General features: G+C 37.5%; 1 protein-coding gene across 2 annotated transcripts in view; it reads right to left on the bottom strand.

Moving 5' to 3' along the window:
• Positions 1–20,050, bottom strand: part of EFCAB3 (EF-hand calcium binding domain 3) — a 110,443-nt gene extending 90,393 nt beyond the window's left edge. The window contains exons 1-6 of one of the 2 annotated variants that reach the window (XM_081028221.1): positions 19,955–20,029; positions 15,592–15,707; positions 11,924–12,084; positions 6,837–6,948; positions 4,524–4,654; positions 4,028–4,110 (exon numbers count right to left, since the gene is read on the bottom strand). In XM_081028221.1, coding sequence (XP_080884347.1) covers positions 4,028–4,110; positions 4,524–4,654; positions 6,837–6,948; positions 11,924–12,084; positions 15,592–15,621 — 517 coding nt within the window. In that variant the 5' untranslated portion in view covers positions 15,622–15,707; positions 19,955–20,029. Of the gene's footprint in view, positions 1–4,027; positions 4,111–4,523; positions 4,655–6,836; positions 6,949–11,923; positions 12,085–15,591; positions 15,708–19,954 lie in introns of both variants that reach the window. The other variant, XM_081028222.1, reaches the window with a different exon arrangement.
• Between the last annotated feature and the right edge of the window lie 1,116 nt (positions 20,051–21,166).

Here is a 21,166-nt window from a genome sequence, read left to right as displayed (position 1 = left end):
TCGAGGCAACTGGACCAGAGCTCATGAGAATCTCGGCAGCCCACACTGTAGTCCCGATTACAGTGGCACTTAAGCAGAGAACCCAAAACCCAACCTAGCGGCTCTGCATCTGCAGAGCCAAGACAGTGGCCCTGTCTGTCCAAGGAGCTTAGTGTGCAGTTATGTCTGATTTGACTCCCAAATAAAGTACCTTGCCAGCCCTGGGGCCTGTTCTGCAGCCTGAACTGGACAGGAAAGGTAATGTATAGCCCCACCCAAATGCAGCATCCAGCCCAACCTGACCAGAAAACCTAAACAGAACTCCCAGGAATCTGTGTAGCCCATCTTGCAACTCTGATTACAGTTGTTCTTGAGTGGAGAATCTGACCAGTGGCCATACTATGTGCAGAGGTAGAACTGTGAATCATTCTACTGCCATGCCAAGGCATGGAAGCTAATTTATAGTCCCACTTACTGTTGAATATAGTACCCCGTCTTGACTGTCTGAGAAGCCTGACTAGAGAATTCAGGCAACCTCAGAACCCATCTTACAGCCTCACTTAGTCATGGAACCAAGCCAGCAGTCCTGTCCAATTTTTTTCACCCCATGGCACCCTGTACCACAAATCTCAGCAGACACGCAGTGGCCTCACCAAAAAATAGACCCTGATACAAACCCCAACTTCCCAAGGACATCACCAGTTGATATATCCAGAAACAGAAACTAAGCTGACCAGCAAAAGACTGTCTCTGCTAAAGCAAAACCTGTAAAGTTTGAGGGAAGAGACCACTTACTCAAATGCACAGACACCAATGTAAGGAATCAAGGATCATGAAAAATCAGATAAACGTGACATCACCAAATGAAACTAATAAAACTCCAACAACTGGCCCTAAAGAAATGGAGATCTATGAACTGTCAGATCAATAATTCAGAGTGACCCTCTTAAAGAAGTGTAGTGAACTACAAGAACAGATAGACAACTAAACAAAATTAGGAAAACAGTGCATGTACCAAATAATAGGATCAACAAAGAAATAGAAAACAACAAAAAAACCCCAGAAATCCTAGAACTGAAAAAATATGACTGAACTGAAAAATTCAGTAGAGAGCTTTATAAGCAGACTCAACCATGCAGAAGAAAGAATCAATAACCTAGTAGAAACGACATTTGAAATAGTCCAGTCAGAGGTGCAAAAAGAAAAACGAATGAAAAAGAGTGAAGAAAGCAGACTTACAGGACACAATCCTGAGAAGCAATACTATATTATGGAAATTCCAGAAAGAGAAGAGAAAGGGAAAAAGTATATTTAAAACAATAATGGCTGAAAATTTCCAAAACCTAGTGAGAAAAAATGGACATCCAGATCCATGAGGACCAAAGAACACCAAATAGGTTGAACCTGAATAGAGCTATATTGAGACACTTTATAACTAAATTGTCAGAAGTCAAAGAAAAAATTTTGAAAAGAGCAGGAGAAAATGACGAGTTACAAACAAGGGAATCCCCAAAGACTACAGATTTCTCAACAGAAACTTTTCAGACCACAAGAGAATAGGAATATATATTCAAAATACTGAAAGAAAAAACTGCCAAGCACAAAATCTATACCCAGCAAAGCTCTCCTTTAGAAAGGCATCAGAATTGGAAAGGAAGAATTATATCTATTTGCACATAACATGATTTTTCATTCAGAAAATCCTAAAGATCCCACTAAAAAACCTGTTAGATCTAATCAACAAATCCAATAAAGTATAAGGATATAAAACTAACACAAAAAAATCAGTAGTATTTCTACACAATATGACAAATTACCTGAATAAGAAACAAAAAATAGATTCCATTTAAAACAGCAACAAAATAATAAAATACTCAGGAATAAATTTAACCAAGGAGGTGAAAGATCTCTACGCTAAAAACTAGAAAACATTGGTGGGGAAAAAAAAAAAGAACACATAAACAAATGGAAAGGTATCTTGTGTTCATGGATTAAAAAAAATAATATTTTTTAAATGTCCATACTACCCAAAGCCATCTATAAATTCAATGCAATCCTTATCAAATTTCCAATGGCATTTTTTTATATAGGTAGAAAAAACAATCCTAAAATTTATATAGAAACACAAGGTCTCCATACAGCTAAAGCAATCCTGAGACAGAACAACAAAGTAGCAGGGATTACACTTCCTAATTTCAATGTATTATACTATAAAGTATAGTCATAAAATGGTATGGTACTACCTTTAAAACAGACACATAGATCAATGGAACAGAATAGGGAGCCCAACAATAAACCCCTGTATTTATGGTCAGCTAATATTTGTCATGGAAGCCAAGAATACTCATGGAAAAAAGACAGTCTTTTCAATAAATGGTGCTGGGAAAGTTGGATATTCACATGTAAAAGAAAGAAACTAGACCGTTATCTTACACCACTCACAAAAATGAACTCAAAATGGATTAAAGAATTAAATGTAAGCTTTTAAATCATAAAACTCCTAGAACAAAACATAGTTTGAAAAAAGTTCCTTGATGTAGATCTTGGTAATGATTTTTTGGATATGACACTTAAAGCCCAAGCAACAAAATAAAAAATAAACAAGTGGGACTACATCAAACTAAACAGATTCTGCACAGTAAAAGAAATGATCAACAAAATGAAAAGATCACATATGGAATGGGAAAATATATTTGTAAATCATATACCTGATAAGGGGTTAACATCCAAAATATATAAAGAACTCATAATATAATTCAATAGCAAAAAAACCCCAAATAATCCAATTGAAAAATAGGCAAAGGACTTGAATAGACATTTTTCCGAAGAAGATACATGAATGACCAACCGGTACATGAAAAGGTGCTCAACATCATTCATCATCAGTGAAATGCAAATAAAAACTACAGTGAGGCATCACCTGACACCTATTAGAATGGCTATTATCCAAAAAATAAGAAATAAGTGTTGGCAAGGATGTAGAGAAAAGGGAACACCATGCACTGTTGGTGGGAATGCAAATTGGTACAGCCACAATCTAAGTGTCCATCTACAGATGAAGGGATAAAGAAAATGCATATATATATTATCCAGCCATAGAAACAAAAGAAATCCTGCCTTTTGCAACAACATGATGGACCTTGAGAGCATTATAAGTGAAATAAGTCAGACAGAGAAAGGCAAATACTATATGATCTCATTTATCTGTGGAAACTAAAAAAAACTCACAGATAATGAGATCAGATTGGTGGCTACCAGAGGTGGGATGTGGGCCATGGGTGAATTGGAGGGATGTCGTCCAAAGGTACAAACTTCTAGTTATAAGATACATAAGTCCTGGGACATAATGTAAAATATGATGACTATAGTTAACTCTCCTGTATGATATATTTGAAAGTTATTAAGAGTAGATTCTACGAGTTCTCATCACAAGGAAGAATTTTTTCTTTTCTTTTTTCTATCTATATGAGATGATGGATGTTAACAAAACTTATTGTGGTAATCATTTCACAATATATGAAAAGCAAATCATTATGCTGTACACTTTACACTTATAAGGTGTTACATGTCAATTATACCTCAATAAAACTGCCTAATATGCTGACCAAAGTTAAGGTAAAGAGAAACAATGCCAAATTACTCAATAAATATAAAGGAGAGGCCTAAGATATGGGACAACTCAGTGATAAGAAGTGAAGGGTACTGTGAGCTTTAATATTAAGGTACCAAGAACTAAGTTCCAGTAAAATCAGTGACTCCAGTGCTTTCTAATTTATTCACCGTATGTAACATCCAGACTTTTTCCCAAAAAGTTTTGAACTAGAATAAGCTTATGTTATATTTTGCTTTTTTACCAATTCAACAAAATATTTATGAATTAAACTGTTTACTTATGCTTGCTCACAAAATGCAGCATTTGCCACATCATATAATATTAGCTGATATCAAAACCCATTAGAGGTAAAGCAGAGATGCTAACTAGCGAAACAATTTCTTAAAAACACACAATCAGGAAATTTATTCAAGAAATTCTAGAACCTATTATTACCATTTAATTCTTGTGAGTACATATATTCTTGAGGTACTTCATCATATATTGTCTGGTAGAGGTTAGACAGCATTTCCTGTCTCCTGTCAAAGAAACAGCCACATTAGAAAGCAAAAGAATCCCAGATCCCATAAACCTGTCAGTAAAAACATCTTGAAAAGGTAATTCATCTAATCCCATAACATGTAAATAACTAAAATCATAGAATGTTAGTGTTGGAAGGAATCTTAAGAGTCCCTCTAGTACAAGATTCTTACACAGATGTGGAAACTGAGGCTCAGAGAATTGTACAAGAGCCCAAGCTAGCATGTGAGTCGGCTCCAAGTCTTAATTCCACATACAGTGCTCTTGGTGCTACACCATCCTTTCTAAGAACATTCTCTTTGTTTGCACAAACTATTTAGCATAATTTATGGGGAAGGGATAGATGATTCTGCAAAGAAAAACTCAAAACTGAATCCAACATTTAAGGAATAGAATGCAATGATTTAAATACCGAATAATTGAGGAAGATGTACAAAGAGGTGATGAAGTCTTGTGAACGCTGTTCTGATTCGGCAATTTACATAAAGAGTTTTCTTTCCTAGTCATCTTCTCCTTTGATGGCTTCACAGAGGAAGAGGCAATCTAGAGCCAAAGTAAGAGTGTTGGTGCCAGAGATCACATTGGTAAACCAGTATTTTGGGACAATCGACCTCTTAAAAAATAATTAAACATACTTAGGCTCCTCGCTTAGCTAGGATGTAAAATTGCTTTTTGATGTAAAATTGCTTTTTGTAATAAATTAGTTTATATATACTTAAAATTTCACTAAAATTTTAAATAAACTATGCAATATTCTTTTGCAAAGCCACATTTCTCTTAAGTATGCAACTAACAATCTCCTATTAATATTGTGTCAATTTACAGAAATGGATTTTACGGAGCAGGGCAAATCTACAGTATAGTGAAGATAAGACCACCAGACTCTAGGCTACATATCCAGGCTTTGAATATCTGAGCAAAAGAACGTGGACAACCAACACAATTATTCACATAATAAAAGTAATTTTGCCTTAAATTACCCTAATGATTGAGAAAATTATCATTAACATTGATAAAAATTAACATTGCATGTGTAAACATGATTCAAAAGTGGCAAACAGCAAGAGAGAAAAGTATCACTTTAGAAAATGAGGACTGCAGTTATAGATGTCTTCAATTTTACATAGAACCTACAGCCTAGACTTTTAAAGATCATGCAGGATGTAGAGCCATACAAAATTAATAGGAAGTGGTACTGATATCACACATAGAGCAAAAATCTTCAAAAGGCAATGTTTTCAGCAAGAGCAGGTTATTAAAAAAACAAACAAACAGACAAACAAAAAACTTATCCCCCAGGAGAAGTATGCAGAGTAAAATCTGTCTTTCTCTCAGCTCCAGGTTGGAGAAGAGAGAGAGAGAGAGAGAGAGAGAGAGAGAGAGAGAGAGAGAGAGAGAGAGAGAGAGATAAGAATGAATACACCTCTTGATTAGTTATAGCCATAGCTCTACCCACACCTGGAATTCAAATCTATACTAAATTAATGGGCCAGGAAAATAGAAATCAAGAAATTCATTTAAAATGGTTCCATATTTGTAACACCTCTGAAGTGCACGGCAGAAGTAAATTCAAATTTTCTTGGAGGAGGCCACTCTAAATCCAGACTCATCCTGAGATTCCTACAAATTTAGATTAACTATATACAAAAGAATGAAGAAAAAGTATAAAGCACTCAAGGATATAAGTTAACATGAGTGAAATTCAAACAAAACAACAAACAGAAGATTTGGACTTCATACATTAGATTTATCAGATACCAAATCTTGAAACAACTATAGAATGTAAGCAAAGAACGTGACATAAGGCAGATTTTAAGAAGAACCAAATAAATTTTCTGGAATCAAAAATACAAGCACTAAAATTAAATTCCCAGTGGACAAATTAACTGCAGATTAGATTCAGCTGGAGAAAGGAAAACTAGATAATAGATAGAAGAAATTACCCAGAACAAAATAGAAACAGATAAAAAATATGAAGCAATGTTAAAGAACACAGAGGACAGAATGGTAAGGTCTAATACACATCTAATAGAAGATTCAGAAGGACAGAATAAGGAGGTTGAGAAAGAGGAAACATTCTAAAAGATAATGGATTAATACTTTCCGGAATTGAAGAAAGACATGTATTCTCAAATTCAGGAAGCACAACAAATATTAAGACAGAATTAAAAAGAAATATATATACCTAAGTATACACATAATGCATGTAGTAGGTTGATGGTGGCCCCACAGAAAGATATACTAATTCCTGGAACCTGTGAATTTGGAGAAAAGGTCTTTGCAGATGTAATCAAGTTAAGGATCTCAAGAGGAGATATATAATGATGTACTTATAAGAGAAAAGTACAGGGAGACTTGAGATACAGACACAGGGGAGAAGGCCATAGGAAGAGCAAGATGGAGGCCAAGTTTGAAGTGATGCCGCCATAAGCCAAGGAATGCCTAGGGTCATTGTTACGACAGTAGAAATATTTAACAGAGAGAATGGTAATAAAAATACTGATTTAATGGAGAAAAAAGGGGGAAAATTCATATTCTTCTGGGGTTTCTAGTTCTACTTTTTTTAAAAAAAAAGTAGGAGGAGGAAGGGAAGGGGGAAGAGGAGGAAGAAAAAGAAATATTTAAGATTGTGACATTTTAATCCTTGGACTAATTTGTAATGAACTGTCTGAGGGTTAGGGACAACACTCAAAAGTAAAATAAATATTTCCAGATCTTTATTTACCTCAGTTCTTTTAGTGTGCCATTGTACTTGTAAACTTTTCTTTCTCCTGATTTTTTTTTCTTCTGAAAACCCAGATTTTTCTTCTTTAAATAGGAGTACTGACATTTCACACCTAAATTACACACAAAATTGGAATAATTTAGGAATTGCTTTTTTTCTTGATTTTTCTTCTTTCATATTTTATTTATGGAAAATTTCAAACATATACAAAAGTAGACAGAATAATGTCATGATCTCCCCATGTACCCATCACCCACTGCTTTACTCATGGACAATCCTTTTTCATCTATATCCCTGCCCCTGCTCCCATCCCTTATTATTTCATGTGTAAAGATGTGTAAAGATTTTCATATGCATTTCTACAGGTGTTTTTCTCTTAAAAAATATTTAAAACACCAAGCTCATCTGTTTATTTCCTTTCCCAGACCTGCAATCAGCCATCTCTTCAAAGAAATGGTTACTTTTAATAAGAAATGGTACTTCAAGACTAAAGTCTGGGTACGAGACAGTGAAATGCTTTTCAATAATTTTCCTGCTTTCTTACGATTCAGTTTTCTCTTCTTTCTGCTTCTTTCTCTCCTTTTCTTATTGGACTGTCAAGAACTTTTATAACACAAACGTCACATAAACTATACAATGAGATGAGTAAAATAAGGCTGAATTAAATTTGAAAGAGAGACGGCCGGTTAGCTCAGTTGGTTAGAGTGCAGTGCTCCTAACAACAAGGTTGCTGGTTCGATCCCCACATGGACCACTGTGAGCTGTGCCCTCCACAACTAGATTGAAACAACTACTTGACTTGGAGCTGATGGGTCCTGGAAAAACACACTTAAATAAGTAAACGTTTTTTAAGTAAATGAATGAATGAATGAATGAATGAATGAATAAAGAAATTTGAAAGAGATCTCTTAGAAATTGCATACTTTGCTTCAAGTAATCCAGGGTAGACCTAAATTTCAAGAACCCTAACATTATTTTTGTGCACCTGGGAGATAGACTAGATCCTAAAGTTGTCTGCACATTGGAATCACCTGCAAGTTTTGAAAAATACTGACACCTATGTCCCATCCCTAAAAATTGTGATTTTGGAGAGTGGGCTGATATTTGGAATTTTTAAAAGATACCCAGGTCATTCTAAAATGCAGACAAATTTGAGAACTATTATGGCAAACCCCCATCGGCTTGAAATACTTGTTCTTCCTTGTACGTAAAACTTATTCTTTGGCAGAAAGGTTGCTTTCCTTTTAGAGTAAGTTGCTCAGCAAGGGCTGCTTGGGTGATACACAGACAATGACGATATTCAATCTGTAACAGCTTTAGACAAACTTAGCCCTAAGCAAAATTTTGAAATCTGGAAGATCTCTGAACGCCACACTATTGGGATTTTTATGGAGGTTTCCTCACATAGGCAAAGTCAATTATTAACTCCATTGCCAGCCCCTCTCCCCTCTTTGGAGTGCTTCTAGGTTGGTGAATACATCCACATACTGGGAGGTTGAGGCACCCCAAATCCATGGGGACAGAAGCTTCTGTGCTCAGTACCCTCCCCGACTTCTCCCTACGTATCTCTTCTTCTGGCTGTTTATCCATATTCTTTACTATGTCCTTTAATAAACTGGAAAATATAAATAATTGTTTTCTGAGTTTTGTGAGCTGCTTTAGCAAAGAAATTGAACCCAAGGAGGAGCTTATGGGAAGCTCTGATTTATGTAGCCTATTAATCAGAAGCATAGGAGACAATGTGGATGTGTGATTGGCATCTGAAATAGGGTGAGGGCACTCTTGTGGGACTGAGACCTTAACCTGTGATCTGATGGTATTTCCAGATTGTTAGTGTCAGAATTGAGTTAAATTGTAGGACACCCTGCCAGTGTCACAGAATTGTTTAATGTGGGGAAAACCCACACATCTGGTGTCAGAAGTGTTGCAAGTGTGGTAGTAGTATGAGAATAAAAGAAAAACATAGGAGGAGAACTGAGGTTTTTCCTAACACAATCACGCTAATAAAATTAAGGACAAAAATCATATCATCATCTCAACAGATGTAGAAAAAGCATTTGACAAAATTCAACATCCTTTCACGATAAAAACTCTCAACAACGTGGGTATAGAAGGAACATGCCTTAACATAATTAAGATTGTATATGACAAACCTAGAGTTAACCTCATTCTAAATGGTTAAAAGCTGAAAGTTTTTCCTCTAAGATCAGTAACAAGACAAAGGTGTCCACTCTTGCAAATTTTATTCGACATAGTACTAGAAGTCCTAGCCAAAGGGGGAAAAAAAGAAATAAAATGTCGCGTGCAGCGCAACCCGGGCAGTGAGGGAACAAGAAGGGGCGGCTTTAGGTTGTTTTAAGAAATAAAGAAACAGAGACTTAATGCATTTGAATCTCAGAGGGCCAAGGGTCTCACAGTCATAAAAGACTGGAGCGCAAAATCAGGCAGACTGGTGGCTTTTATTGATTATACAAGGGAGTAAAAATTATCTTATCTACGGTCTGTGAAACTCATCTATCATATCACAGAGGTGATTAAATCCAATTATCCCTGCCTGCAAATAGCCGGAACAGAAAGTCCTATGATGACTTATTTAAGGTATGTACCCTCCTGGGGATAAATCTCTCATGATAAAACTTTGCTGTTGAGCTAAACAGGGAGAGCTGATATTATCGCTCTCCTATCTTCTCTCACAATCAGGTGAGAGGGAAAGCCAGTGTCAGCAGTGGCTTCCTTTAAGCAGGGGGAAGGGGAGGCACTGCTCCTTCCCATATTTTCCATAGTAGCTCATTGGGGGTTCCCACATGGTTCCGCCTGTCTTAGGTTGTTCCTCACATGAGAAATCTTACCCGTCCTTGGCTGGCAAACCATCTTTTGGGGACCAGACAGAGAGACATAAGGTGAAAACATAAAGATGAAGCAAAGTCCCAAGAAGACACAGTCTCACAGACCCTTCTTTCCTTAGGGAAAGGTACGAGGGGACCATCGGCTAGACTGCTGCGTGACAACAATAAAAGGCATCCAAATACTTAAGAAGTTAAATTGTCTCTGTTTCCAGATGGCATGATCTCATATATATATATATATATATATATATATATATATATATATATATATATATATATATATATAATCTCTAAAGACTCTACCAAAAATCTATTAGAACTAATAAACAAATTCAGTAAAGTTGCAGGATACAAAATCAAGACACAAAAATCGGCTGCAGTTCTATACACTAACAACAGATTGTCAGAGAAATTAAGAAAACAGTTCCCTTTGCAATAGCATCAAAAGGAATAAAATATTGACGAATAAATTTAACCAAGAAGGTAAAAGATCTGTACACTGAAAACTATAAAACACTGATGAAACAAATTAAAGAAGACACAAATGGCAAGATATTCTGTGTTCATGGATTAGAAGAATTAATATTGTTAAAATGTCCTAATACTCAAAGTGATCTATGGATTAATACAATCCCTATCCAAATTACAATGTCATTTTTCACAGAAACAGAACAAACAATCCTAAAATTTGTATGTAATCACAAAAGAACTAAAAGAGCCATAGTAATCTTAAGAAAGAAAGCATAAAACTCCTAGAAGAAAACAGAGGCAGTAACCTCTTTTACATCAATCCTAGCAATAACTTTTTGGATTTGACATCAAAAGCAAAAATAAACTAGTGGACTACTTCAAACTAAAAAGCCTCTGTACAGCAAAGGAAACCATCAGCAAAATGAAAAGGCAACCTATGGAATGGGAGAAAATGTTTACAAACCATAAATTAGTGACTTAATATTCAAAATATATAAGGAACTCATATAACTCATTAGCAAATAAACAAATAATCCAATTTAAAAACAGGTAAAGGACCTGAATAGACATTTTTCCAAAGAAGACATATAAATGAACAATAGGTACATGAAAAGGTGTTCACGCATCATCAGGGAAATGCAAATCAAAACTACAGTGAAGTATCATCTCACACCTGTTAGAATGCCTATTACCAACAAGACAAGTAATAACAAGTGTTGGAAAGAATGTGAGGCAAAGAGAACCAGCGCTGCTGGTAAGAATTTAAGTTAGTATAGCAACTATGGAAAACAGTATGGAGGTTCCTCAAAAAATAACAAATAGAACGACCATATAATCCAGCAATGCCACTTCTGGATGTACATCCAAAGAAAATAAAAACAGGATCTCTTGGAGATACCTGCACTCCCATGTTAGTTTCCACAGTATTCACAGTAGCCAATGTATGAAAACAATCTATGTGTTTGTAAACAGACGAATGGTTACAGAAGATGTAGTATATATACACAATGGAATACTACCCAGCCATGAGAAAGAAGGAAATCCTGCCATTTGTACAACATGGATGGACCTTGAGGGCATTATGTTAAGAGAAATAAAGTCAGTTATAGAATGACAAATACTGTAGGATATCACTGATATGGGGAATCTGAAAAGCCAAACTCACAGAAACAGAGAGTAGAATGATGGTTGCCAGGGGCTGGAGGTGGGGGAAATAGGGATAGGGCGAAGCTGGTAAAAGGGCATAAACTTTCAGTTATAAGAAGAATAAGGTCTGAAAATCTCATGTATAACAAGGTGGCTATAGTTGATAATGCTGTATTGTATACCTGAAATTTGCTAAGAGAGTAGAACTTAAGCATTCTCACCAAAGGAAATAAATGGTAAGTATGTGAGGTAATGAATATGTTAATTAACTCAACAGTGGTAATCATCTCACAATGAATCATCACATTAAATATATTACAATATACATACATTAAATATATTACAATTTCATTTCTCAAAAAAAAGAGACAATCGCAGACATACGAATAATTGCTCTCCTATAATTGGAAGCTATGATAGCTTACAAAGGCTTCCACATGGCTGAGAGAGAAGTGAGAAAAGTGTAAGAATGGCTACCTAAGAATGAAAACTACACTCTTGAAATAATGTCCACAAATATGCATGATCCTCTACACTTACTACATTATGAGAACACATGAGCTACATTTTTGGTTCTCTTAAACTTGCAAAAGTACAATTCAAATAACTCAGAGTTTAACATACTTTTTTGTGTGTTCTGGGACCAAACCCCTAATTTCAGGTGAAATTCTCTTCTCTGTCGTTTTAGAAAGCTTGATGTATTTGTTGCTGTCAATATGTCTTGATGGCAAGTTGGTTGCAAAACAATTACAGGTATCATCTGATAAATCAATATTTTCTTCTGCCTGGGGAGCAATCAAGAGCCACAGTCAGCCATGTTCTCTTTGCACATACAAATTAAATATGTCATTTTGGGTCAAATAAGTCATTTTAGATCAGAATTCTCTCAAAAATGGTGCCACCAAAGGGAATTTTGTTGAAAAGGGTTTATTCATTAGTACATTGGTCCAGATTAGGTATATATTCTAAATGCCTCCAACTTTCCTTAGTGCATTTTGCAGCTCTAAAATGCACAGCGTTCATAAATGTACCTAGTTGTTGAATCTAGTTCTTAAGGCATCATTAAACTTAATTTCATTAAAATTAAAAAGTTCTGCTCTGCGAAAGACACTGCCAAGAGGATGTGAGAATAAGCCACAGACTGGGTGAAAAATACTTGCAAAAAAGACATATCCAATAAAGAACCATATTCAAAGTATTTTTATTTTGTATATTCAAAGTTATAAAGAACTCTTAAAACTCAATGATAAGAGCAACCCCCAAAATGGGCAGAAGATCTTCACTGTCACCACCAAAGAAGATGTATAGATGACAAACAAGTACATGAAAACTTGCTTAACATAATGTTGTTTAGGGACTTGCAAATTAAAACAACATCAGGATACCACTACACACCTATTAGAATAGCCAAAATCCAAAACACTGACAATACCAAAGGCTGGCAAGGATGTGGAGCAAGAGGAACTCTCATTCTTTGCTTGTGGAAATGCGAAATGGTAAAGCCACTTTGGAAGACAATTTGGCAGTCTCTTTCAGAACTAAACATACTCTTACCATACAATCCAGCAATTGCGCTTCTTGGTATTTACCCAATGGAGTTGAAAACATACATCCACACAAAAAACTGCGCACACGTGTCTATAGAAGCTTTATTCATAAATGCCAAAACTTGGGGAAAAAACAAGATGTCCCTCAGTAAATAAACTGATAAATAAACCATGGCACATCCAGACAATAGAATACTATTTCAGCACTAGTAAAAAGAAATGAGCTATCTGTCAAGCCATGAAAAGACATGGAGGAAATTTAAATGCATATTTAAAGGAGGGGAATCTAAAAAGTGAAACAAGCCAATCTATGAAGGCTACATACATATATACATATATATAGTATGATTCCAACTATATGACATTCTGGAAAATGCAAAACTATGGAGACAATAAAAAGATCAGTGGTTGTCAGGGGTGGGGGTAAATGAACAGGCAGAGGATTTTTAGGGCAGTGAAACTATTCCATATGATATTATAATAGTGGCTACATGTCATTATATATTTGTCCAAACCCATAGAACGTACAACACCAAGAGTGAATCCTACTATAAACTATGGGCTTTGGGTGATAATGATGTGTCAATGCAGGTTCATTGACTGTAACAGATGTACCACTGTGGTGTAGCATATTGACAGTGGGAGAGGCTGGGCATTCATAGGGGCAGGGAGTATCATGGGAACTCTCTCTACTTTCCACTCAATTTTTCTGTGAATCTAAAACTGCTTTAAAAAACAAAGTCTATTAAGAAAAAAAAAGGAAGCTATATTGCTTCTAAATAGACATCCCCCCTCAAAAAAAAAAAAAAACACACACATACACACACACACACAAAAAAAAGGAACTAGAGCCTAGGAGCAATACTTGTGTTTAGCAAAAGAGGCGTGAAGTTGGAAATGTTCTCTCTTGAAATTTGTCTGTTTGCTTAAAACAACCGGACTGCATTTAGTTGATCAAAGGTGCATTAGTTTTTAACTCCCGAACAGATTTACCAAGGGAGTTTAAAGATAACCTCTATTTTCACATGAAATGGAAATTAAGGGAACTATAATATTTCAGTGACTTTTAGAATCTGCACACATGTCTTAACAACAAAAGCACATCTTTAACAATTTATTTCAAAAAGGCAATCTGATTTGCTGCTTTGATGAAGTGTTTGTTACCAACGATGAACGGATTCCTAGAGAAGTTGAGAAAAATGACCTACAATAGAAACTATGAAAAAAAAGAGGGGGATCTAAAAAGACAGGGGTGGGGGAAGAAACACAAAAACCTGTTACCAAAGGTCAGATGAATGGAAACAGTCAAATAGTGGGTAGAAACCTTGAGGACACAAAACAGAAAAAAGAAGAATCAAGGTGAAACTCTGTGGTTAAAAGGTAAACCATCTGTGAAGTATAAACTATATAGCCTAAGGAAAATAGGCTGGTATGATATTTTAATATTGTTAATTTTTAAGAACTCATCTCCAAAATCAGTTTATAAGGACACAAGCAACAAGGTAGTAGATACAAAAAGATGGAGCAGATTTACATATATGATATAAATGATATATGATATGATATAAATCTCAGCACTTAACAAGAAGCCCTGAAATTATTTTTTAGGTTATAGTATAGATGCATGTCTTACATGGTGGCACTAGAGCCATTAAAAGAATAAATTTTAAAAATTAGGACACTCAGTTGACAATGTTGAATTATACCTGAGCCCTGTGCTCCTGGAAAACGGTGAACATTAAAGGAATCCCTTCACCCTTTTGTGTCCTAGAAAATGGCTTGCAGAAAAGCACCACCCTTCTCCATACAATTTAGACAGGTCTTAAGAATGCTGCCCTGTTTACATGTGACAAGGCCAAACACAGATCCTCAAAATTCCCTATCTTTGCCTCATAAATGATTAACTGAACTGTTTTGTCCGCCACTGGTTGATCAGAACAAAATGTTTATTAACCAAACTTTGGTTAAGCTACTCTCCTTCCTACAGACCCCTGAACTTTGGCCCACCTCACCCTAAACCAGCACACAAGCCCTCCGGAGCATAGGCTGGCCTCATGGTAAAATATTATCTGATCTATTTACCCAGTCATGTTACTCTTTTACATCCCCATATCCACATCCCCATATTCAGGGCTTCCTAGCCTTGTTCTCCTCTCTGTTTAAAAAAACCTCTTTGGCCTAGCCCTTGAGATGCTTGCAGATCTTATGGTCCCAGCGTTCTCTCTATTGCAATAGTGCCCCCTCCTCCTATTTCAATGGTCCCTTTCCTCCCTTGTGATAATCCTTTTGAATAAAGTTTCTCCTTACTAAGTCCAAATTTGTTTTTTATTTGAGACAATGCTGGCCAATGGATAAGAACATCGCCTGAATCACAGATAAGAAGGCTAGAGAAACTTGGTATCATTTCTATTACTTTTTGTTAGACTCCAACATCATTAATTATGTTACCTCGTGCAGGTTTAAATCCTTTGGTTTCCTGAAAAAGTATCCCAGTCCCTATCCCAGAAAATACTCTCATCATACACCACAGATTTCTTGATACATACAGGGGTTGCTGGGATGAGAGGTCAACATATGTCCACTAAAACAGCTCAAAAAGTCACCTCAGTTATTAAGCAAGACCCTATGACTACCCTACCTTATTAATCTGTTTACTGATTATGGATGTAAGGTAATGTAAACTACATTTTTGCGGGGGAATCTTTAAAGGGAAGGAATCTTTAAAAATTGTTTTGAAAAAAATACCTGGCAGAACAAATGTACTTTAGTGTCCATCTTTCTGTTTAGAGGTAAATTCTGCCCCTGAGGACGCAAAGGCCTTGATGAACAAGTGTGAAGGAGCAATGGCACAAAAGGATTTCCTGCCCAAAAAAAAGAATAAGAAGAAATCATATGCCTGTTTAGGAGACTTAAGTAATTATATTTACCTACCTGAATTAATTATATTTACCTACCTGAAGTAATCCCTTCAATGTAAATTTCTGGCATAATACCTAATAAATATTCCCCAACTCAGATATGTGTACAGAGGCTAGAAAAAGCAGTTAATAGGATCATAAATCACAGGAGATCATCCATTCCCTTAACTTTATCTTTTGTGGTATAAGGAGAAGGAGAGAAGTTCAAATTCAAATGACAGGAAAAGCAGAGAGATCCAACTGTACTTACTTATTCAAATAAACCCAGAGAAGCAGAATTACCAACACAGCAGCAATCACTAATGCTATTAAACGCTTACTGTGTACTAGACATTACGATAACACTGTCATTGTCCCTATTTTACACGAGGAAAATAGACTTAGATCAAGTTGCCTAAGATTACACAGGCAACAATTTGAATTTGAATTCAACAGCCTAACTCTTGATCTTCAGCATCACACAACAATGCCTCTCAAAACAATACGATTGCAAACAAAAGATATTTTAGCTTGTTTTAAACCAAAGACTTCCACATTGTGTAAATGTGATAATCAACTTTACATACCAACCAATTTTAGAAATTCCCAAAATTGTCAGTGATTTTTTTTACTCATGTCTGAGCCATATCTGATGAGTGGTTTATTACATTGCTAGTTATATTACATTGTTAGTTGCAAGAATTAATATTCTGTCTAATACAGAGGTAGTACTTTAAAATCCTTTATTTCTGAAATATGTTGTAGCAATTAGTGTTGAATATATGTCTCCAACATTCCTGGAATTCAAAACATGTTAAAAATAAAATCACATTAAAAATACCCATTTCAGAAGACAACAGAAGGTTATACAGGTTTCCCAGCAAACCACTCTGTGTCCTTGGAGTGAGTTCAAGAGAGAATGAGAAAAACCAGAGAGAGCCAGGTGAGATGACTCTTTCAAGGAGTTATGCTATCAAAGAGAAATAAAGTAGAAGCTGACAGGTAAATGTGGTTACGCGGGTTTGAGATGGGGGAAAATGAAGGTATGTTCATATGCCGATAGGAATAATCTAGTCAGAGCAAAAACTAATTATAAAGAGGGAGAGTTGCTGAAACAATATTCTCAAGTAGGAGAAAGGACATTGGATTTAGGGTACAAGGGGAGGGTTTGGCCTTAGCTAAGAACAATACACATAAAAATAGGAGATATGGTAGAATAATTGGGCATAATTACGCGTAGAGTAGGTAAATAGATGTGGTGCGAGAACTTGCAGAAATCACTAATTGCTTTAGTTTTCTTAGTGAAACAGGAAGCAAGGCAATTAACTGAGAATGTGGATGTGAGAGGAGGTGCTCTGGGTTTGAGGACAGAGGTCTTGTTATAAAAGTCATGTAGGACAGTGGAAGAATTAATAGCCCAGGGGAATCTGATAAGGTTGCCAGGCAGCTTCAATGGCCCCTAGAGTTTAGTGATCATGAATTTAGAGTGAAACCAGTAAGCATGGTTGTGTGTTTTTCTCCAGCCATGTTCAATGCAGAAATTCTGGCACTCAGAAAGCAGAGGTCTAGATTTACTCTAAGGTTATGATTTAGACAAGACAGTAAAATGAACTGAAAAGGAGATAATGGAACTGGAGGGAAATACAAGGGAGTGGTTTTAATGACTGTGAAACAAGCTGAGTAGGTGGGTGAAAAGGGACAAGAGAGAGTGACGTTAAAAAAAAAAGCATATTGAAGATCTTGGTGGGGTCCAAGGATTGCTGGAGTTGGAGAGAGTCTGAAAGACAGGAATATGGTGATTGGAGAGTGGGACATTTGAGATAATGGCGTTGAAGTCATTGGTAATACCGTGTTTCCCTGAAAATAAGACCCAGCCAGACAATCAGCTCTAATGTGTCTTTTGGAGCAAAAATAAATATAAGGCCTGGTATTATATTATATTATATTATATTATTATGTTACGTTATATTATTTTTATTATATTATATTATATTTTATTATATTATATTATAATTATATTATATTAATTATATTATTATTATATTATATATTATACCCGGTCTTACATTATAGTAAAATAAGACCAGGTCTTACATTAATTTTTTGCTCCAAAAGACGCATTAGAGCTGATTGTCTGGCTAGGTCTTATTTTTGGCAAAACACGGTACAAGATTGAAACTATGAAGAAAGGAGGAAGTGACTGAGGAAAAATACAATCATTGTAGGAGACAGCGTATTTTAAAGATCATCTACATAAATACTAAAATCACAAGAATTGTGACAGGAATACCGTTGGAGTAACAGAAAGCCAGGAGCTGAAATTTGACAGCAACAAGGAGTGGGGGTGGGTGGTATAATCTGATGATGTGAGGAGCAAAACTGAGTGTTTTAAGAATGGGAGAAGAAAGGTTTGGAAGCAGCTATGAGAATCAAGAAGGGCATCTATTACCACTCTGATCCCAATGGTATTAGGCGAGTAAGAGAGAAAATGCCACCACTAACCATACCCTCAATTCCGCCCACCACACTCTCAAACACACACTTCCTTTCTCATTTTCCGTTACATTTTCCAGATGTAACAACCAGTTACATCTTGGTTGTTACCATCTGATGCACCAAAACTACCAAAAAGAAGTGAGGAAATTAAAAACCCTTTGATACATCAAAACCCTCTGATATATCATGATTGATTCATTTCCTATATAGATCAAACTACTGTATTATTACTAAAGGGCTTTCCCATCCGTAACGGAGTATAGAATTTTCAGTTTTGTAATTTAATAGATATATGTTAAAGTGGGGGTGGGGGAGGTTCCTTGGTTATAAACTCACAGATCTCCTAACAGAGCTAGAACGATCTTAGAAATCTTTCTAGTCTAATCCTTAATTATACATGAGGAAACTGATGCACAGAGATTGTGATTGGCCCACACAACAACACAACAAAACAGTAGCCAAATTCAGGTCTCCGACAGCCAACCCCAGCAACAGTCCCACCAAATTCCACTGCTTTTTCGCAAACCACGCGGCGGGGAGAATCTGATTCCACAAGTCCCATCGCAATACTTCGTTTAGTGCTTTGACGTTTACACTGTGCTTGCACCATCGTGCTTTCTCACTTGGTGGACTGCCACCACCTCCACAGGACAACGTGCAGCATCTCCTACCTACGGAAGGGTGACACCCCTTCTCAAAGTACTTCCTACGCTTTCCTTTCCCACCACTTCCCTCACAAGCCGCCCCACGCCCTCACACACTTCCCTCGCTAGGTTGACGGCAAACGTCCATCAGCAGCAACTGCATACACACTGTTGCACACACAGTAGATGCCGCCATTAAAGTGCGAACACTACATTTGTCACTCCCGGTTCTCGTCTCCATTTAAGGAACATTGCGTGAAACTGTGCCCGGGAGGAGTCCCACAGGCCCCGCCCGTACGAAGCTCAGGACTCCTTTGGGAAGCGAGTAAGTAGCCGTGGAAACAAGGAACCAGCCTCCAGATGAAAACAAGTGCCTATCAGAGGTCTAAGTGTGTGCCCACGGAGCAGGCACGCTTCCCAAGCACGGTGGCCTCCAGCGTTCTCCAACCACCACCACTGCTGAGGGACCACGGGTTTCAGCGCCCTCATCCCTCACTCCGCCCCGTGACAGTCCGCCTCGGTCTCCGGCTGTCACCTCGAGGCCCTTTCTAGAACCTTCGCCCATGTCCGTAACTGTTCTACTTTGCCCCTCGCATCAAGGTGTACTCTCCTCCCTCAGCCTCGGGGACTCTTCCTTCCCACCGCCTCTCCACCCTTGTCCCTCGAGGGTCCCCCTGCCGGCCGCCTGGGGCGCCCCGAACTGTCTCCCCCTCCCTCACCGCCTGAAACCCCGCTCCGCCGCGGTCCGTGAGTTCCCGCCGCCCACCCCCTCAGCGAGTCGCGCAGCACCACCCCTCGGTCCGCCACCTTCCCGCTTTTAATGGCAGCGAAGCCCCGCCCCCAGGTCACCTGACCGAGCCCGACGCCCCGCCCATTGAGCAGCCCGCGCAAGGCGAATGCGGGGTCCAGGCTGCAGCTGCTGCTCCCGTCCGAACCGCGGCCGCCGCGGTTGCGACGGCGCAGGGGCTCCGAGCCATCGGCAGCCGCTGAGCTCGCCGCGGCCTCCGCACCGACTAGACCGCGTTGCGGCCGCGCCCGTCTACCCCACCTCATAAGGGCCTGTGACCTCACCTCACCCAGCACGAGTGGCTGGGCTCCTCCGCGCCTTTCCTCCCTGCGCCCCGGGCCTCGACTTCGCCCTCTATCCTTCCTACACGCTTCCTGTTCGTCCTGCAGCTTTGTTCATGCTCTGGTGCGCTGTCCGCCCTAGTCTGACCCCACTTCAATATTACCTTCTATCCATCCTTGAAATGCCTCCCGCCCTCCCTTTCCTCTTGGTTTCTTATGCTCAATAACGCACAGCAGCTCGAAGCCATTTGTCCCAAAGCTTTGCTGAAATTTGTTCCGGGATGCCCTTCAGAGGACTAACGTTTACTTTTGGAAAAGATACTTTGAGATTTTTTTTGAAAATCAACTTCTTTTTTCATGCATCCTGCAGATTAATAATACTAGTAGAAGAAAAGACAAAGCGATTTTTTCTGGCTTTCCCCAGTTATTATGTCGCTAAAAGGTTGTATAAATCCAATTCGGTGAAATTAATCATTTGTAAGGTTTGCTAAAGTAAAGTTGTAGATACTGTCAAGCAAAGACCATTTTGGAAATATTTCCCCTGAGAGCCCACGATTTAAAGTATGATTTCTTTGCAAACATATAGGTAAATTTGTTTACATTGATTGATCCAACCTGAGCTCTCCTTTATTTATATTGTGGTGAACAGCATGGGCTTTAGAGACAGATCTGCCCAAATCATAACTTTATTTACAGTATACAGTGGGGGCAAATTACTTATGTTCTCTAAGCCTCAATTTTCTAATTCTTACAGGATTATGATAATTAAAAATTGTCCTAGTAGTGCTCAATAATGTTAAAATTCATTCCTTAAGTGATATTACTTTGTATCTTAAACCTTGCTATGTAGGCATTCGTTAGTACTTTAAGAAATGCATGTGAGTATCTCCCTAAATATTCTATAAGTAATCTGAGAACTGAGACCGTTTCTTTTATTCTTGTAAACATCCTGCCCTCCATCCCCTGCTTCCCTACCCACACCCTGTTTACAGTCACCTCTGTTAATGGACTCCACTCAGGTATTCATAAAGCATCAATTTCTAATATGTAAAGATTATAAAGGGTTAAAAGCAGATGGTGGATGATTAACAACTCTTGAACACTAGTATCTTTTTTTAATACTGAATTTATTGAGTTAGTTTTACAGACTCCCAGTAGCACCAAGAGTATATTATTATAATAGTTAGGATTAGATTCTTCCACCAGTAACAGAAA

The sequence above is a fragment of the Rhinolophus hipposideros genome, assembly GCF_964194185.1.
Source record: "Rhinolophus hipposideros genome assembly, chromosome: 20".
NCBI classification, from domain to species: Eukaryota; Metazoa; Chordata; class Mammalia; order Chiroptera; family Rhinolophidae; genus Rhinolophus; species Rhinolophus hipposideros.
The sequence above is the reverse complement of the archived record's forward strand: the minus strand, read 5'-3'. Positions and strand labels throughout refer to the sequence as shown.